Genomic DNA, 3,554 nt, shown 5'->3' with positions numbered 1-3,554 from the left:
ACACTCGTTTTATGCGTATTTGGCGCCACCTATTGTTGTGGGTGTATTATTGACATGTCGAAGTCTAGACCCTGAATATAAGACGACCGCATGTTTTCAGATGTATTTCCAAGAAAAAAACATCGTCTTATATTCGGGACAATACGGTCATTTAACAGACCTATTTATGATGATAATACAATCAAATATAATTTAATTAATTAATTAATAAATTATAAAATAATATTCTAAATATATAATAAATCTGTAGTTTGTCAAACAGCTGATTGCCAAGTTTAGTAATTAATAAACTCATAGAATTCCATTAGTGTGGGATCTTTGGATCGCATTGCACGTGTATTGAGCATCATGCCTCGTCTCTGGTGTTTCAGGTGATTTACGAGCTGCCGACAGCCAATCAGTGGTGTTTCGATGTGCAGTGGTGTCCTCGTAACCCCGCCCTCCTGTCAGCCGCTTTGTTTGACGGACGGATCAGTGTGTACTCTGTGATGGGAGGACGTCTTCAGCAGCAGCAGCACAGCACGGTGGACCAGGTGAGATTATGGGAACATTTAACCTGCTTTTCTATGAGGAATGATGATCACATGATCTCTCTCTCTGTTCTTAGATCTCAACTTCGTTTGACACCAGCGACCCGTTTGGAAGCGGTCAGGCTCTTCCTCCTCTGCAGGTTCTTCAGCCCTCAGTCGAAACCACCATCATCCCTCCGCTAAAAAAGCCGCCCAAGTGGGAACGGAGGCCTGTCGGCGCGTCCTTCGCTGTGAGTGTTTTAGGGATGTCGAGACGTCTGTTATTTTAAAGGTGACATATCATGAAATCTGACTTTTCCAGGTTTTAAGTGCTTTAATCAGGTCCCTGGTGCATCTAACTACCAAGGAAATGTGAAAAAGATTAACCCAGTAACTTTGTTTTGGGAAGCCTTTTTCTGCAAGCGTCTGAGAAAACCAGCGCGTCTGATTTCGCTCCCTTGGTGACGTGGCAAAGGGATCTCATTATAATATTACCGCCCCTTAATCTGCACGTTTCCACCCACGGCGCCGTCATTGTGTTTTCGCAAGCGACAACGGTGTACTAGTCCTAAAGCCATGGAGAAAGTTTGAGCAAAGCACGCTAACTGTTCTGTGTTTGTCTGCACAGACGAGCACAGAACACTGTTTAGAGTCCCAGCCTCAGACGAGACAACAGAGCAGTGCATTTATTGATTTATTTACTGTATATTGCTGCTGCCGCACAGATCTAAAATAAACGTGAGCTGAAACTTCACAGACACATTCTGGGGACACACACCTGAGACTTATATTACATATTGTAAAAAGGGGCATAATGTGTCTCCTTTAAGATGTTGCTGTGAGTCTGCGCTCGCTTCTGTCTCCTCCAGTTCGGAGGGAAGCTGGTGATGTTTGAGAGCCCTAAAGTGGCGCCTCAGCAGCAGCCAATCCCGCGACAGGTGCATGTGAGTCAGGTGACCACAGAGACGGAGTTCCTCCAGCGTTCAGCCGAGCTGCAGGCCACTCTACAATCCGGATCCTTCAGCAGCTACTGCCACGGCAAGATCAGGAGCGCCCCGTCTGACGCCGAGCAGGACATATGGAGGTTCCTCATGGTACAAACTTTCACATTTACACACAACTTCTTCTGTCAAACACACAAGAGCCGGCTTCATTCAGAATCATAGTTAACAGAGTCTTGAATCGCTTCAGTGCACTACATTCCATTACTGTTTCTCCAGGTCTTAAAACGTCTTAATTCGTCCTATGAAGGCTGAAGAAGCTTTTAAATCAGAGCCAGAAGTCATGGCAATAAATGTTGCATGCACTGCGATACATGAATATCGTGTATCTGTTTTTGTTTTTTAATATAAGTATCTTAAATCAGGATGCATTTACTTGAGATGCAAAATGTGTGAAAAATAGATGATCAATTTCAGAGACTTTTTATATTGTTGGGTAGGACTGCACGATTTGAAATCTATTTGATTTTTGGGATAAAAATTATTTTAAAATGTGATTTAGAAAACACTTGTATAAGAATTCTACTACTAATATTAGTAACAACAACAATAATATTTAAAATAATAACTATAATGCTAATAAAAATTAAATTAAATTCTTAAAATATTATTAAATAATAATTATTGTTGTAGTATTCATTTTCTTGTCATTATTAGCCTTTTTTATTTTAATAATAATAATAATAATTATTATTGTTAGTTATTTGAATATTATTATTATTATTAAAATACTATTAAATTATTGATGTTGCTCTTGCTGTTATTAGTATTGTTATTTTTCTTTTTATTATTAGTCTTATTTATTACGAGTAGTTATTATGATTATTATTAATAATGTCATTATTATTAGTCTCAGTATTCTTTTTACTATTATTATTAATATTGGGGAAGTGGAATGGCTGTATTTAGTGTATTTAGGATTTTAAAATGTGACTTAAAAAACGTGTTTATAGAGCTTATAGGGCCGATATGTTATTATTATTATTATTATTATTATTAATTAATATAATAATTATGTCACTAAACCATCAAACTTTTATTTATTTGATGAAAACCGCAGGAAGCCCTTAAAGCTTCTCTGTCGTTAATAACCGCTTCTAGTCTTATAGGAATGCTATATTGCGATTTCTGTTTTATTTCAGATTCTAGAGAGCTCATGCATTCCCAGGGAATCGAACCCATAACCTTGGTGTTGCAAGCGCCATACTTTACTGTTTGAGAGACGGGATTAGAGAATATAGATAATCTTAAAGCTATCATATTCATACTAAAAGCCACAGAACGTCACATTTATGCTCTGAGAACTGATGCACACATCACTTTCAATCAGTCGTTGTTCTGCTGTGTTTCTAACAGGTGAATTTTGAGGATGAGGCGCGTGTGAAGTTTCTGCGGCTGCTGGGCTTCAGTAAAGACGAGCTGCAGAGGAAGGTATCGCATCACAATACAAATCATTACATTCGGGGAGAGCGGGGTAAACTGAGCCACTTCTGAGACATTTGTTCTAAATTTGTGACCAATTATGCATAATGCCGTTTATCCACTGACACATCTTACCCCACCTCATTAAAATCATTGGAATAATGCTTTTTGGAATGCAATAAAGGAATAATGTGACCTGGAGATATTACACTGACTCCCATAATGACCAAAAAGCAAGTCTTCTGATGATGCTTTGTGAGAAAATCAGACTCAAACGTGTTTGTTTTTAAGTGAAGCTCTAATTCTAACCTCGATTCCTGCAGATCTCAGCGTGTTTGTGGAGGAAGCTTCATCCGAACGGTTTAGACGTGAATGATCTGGCTGAGAAGATGCAGACGCTTTCTGATCAGGTGTGTATTAGGCTTGCCGCGATAGACGGTGTTAAGCCGCAATACCGGTTACGTCACTTGCCCATCGCGTCACCGACCCCCACCGTCGTTTTGATTTTTTATAGTAATAAAAATCATTTAGTTCAGTAAAAGAACAGACACTACAATTAAAAACTGAACGCGGCTGCTCAATGCAGCGTGCCGAACGACAGTCGCATCACAGATCAGATTTC

General features: G+C 39.1%; 1 protein-coding gene across 1 annotated transcript in view; it reads left to right on the top strand.

The window, feature by feature from the left end:
• The window catches only part of sec31b (SEC31 homolog B, COPII coat complex component), a 27,377-nt gene that overhangs the window by 11,254 nt on the left and 12,569 nt on the right, over nucleotides 1-3,554 (top strand). The window contains exons 10-14 of the mRNA XM_016521603.1: nucleotides 372-533; nucleotides 608-760; nucleotides 1,379-1,603; nucleotides 2,867-2,941; nucleotides 3,256-3,342. Of these exons, the coding sequence (XP_016377089.1) occupies nucleotides 372-533; nucleotides 608-760; nucleotides 1,379-1,603; nucleotides 2,867-2,941; nucleotides 3,256-3,342 (702 nt within the window). The remainder of the gene's footprint in view (nucleotides 1-371; nucleotides 534-607; nucleotides 761-1,378; nucleotides 1,604-2,866; nucleotides 2,942-3,255; nucleotides 3,343-3,554) is intronic.

The sequence above is a fragment of the Sinocyclocheilus rhinocerous genome, unplaced genomic scaffold, assembly GCF_001515625.1.
Source record: "Sinocyclocheilus rhinocerous isolate Xijiao unplaced genomic scaffold, SAMN03320098_v1.1 scaffold852, whole genome shotgun sequence".
Lineage (NCBI taxonomy): Eukaryota > Metazoa > Chordata > Actinopteri > Cypriniformes > Cyprinidae > Sinocyclocheilus > Sinocyclocheilus rhinocerous.
This window is presented reverse-complemented; position numbering and strand designations above follow the sequence as displayed.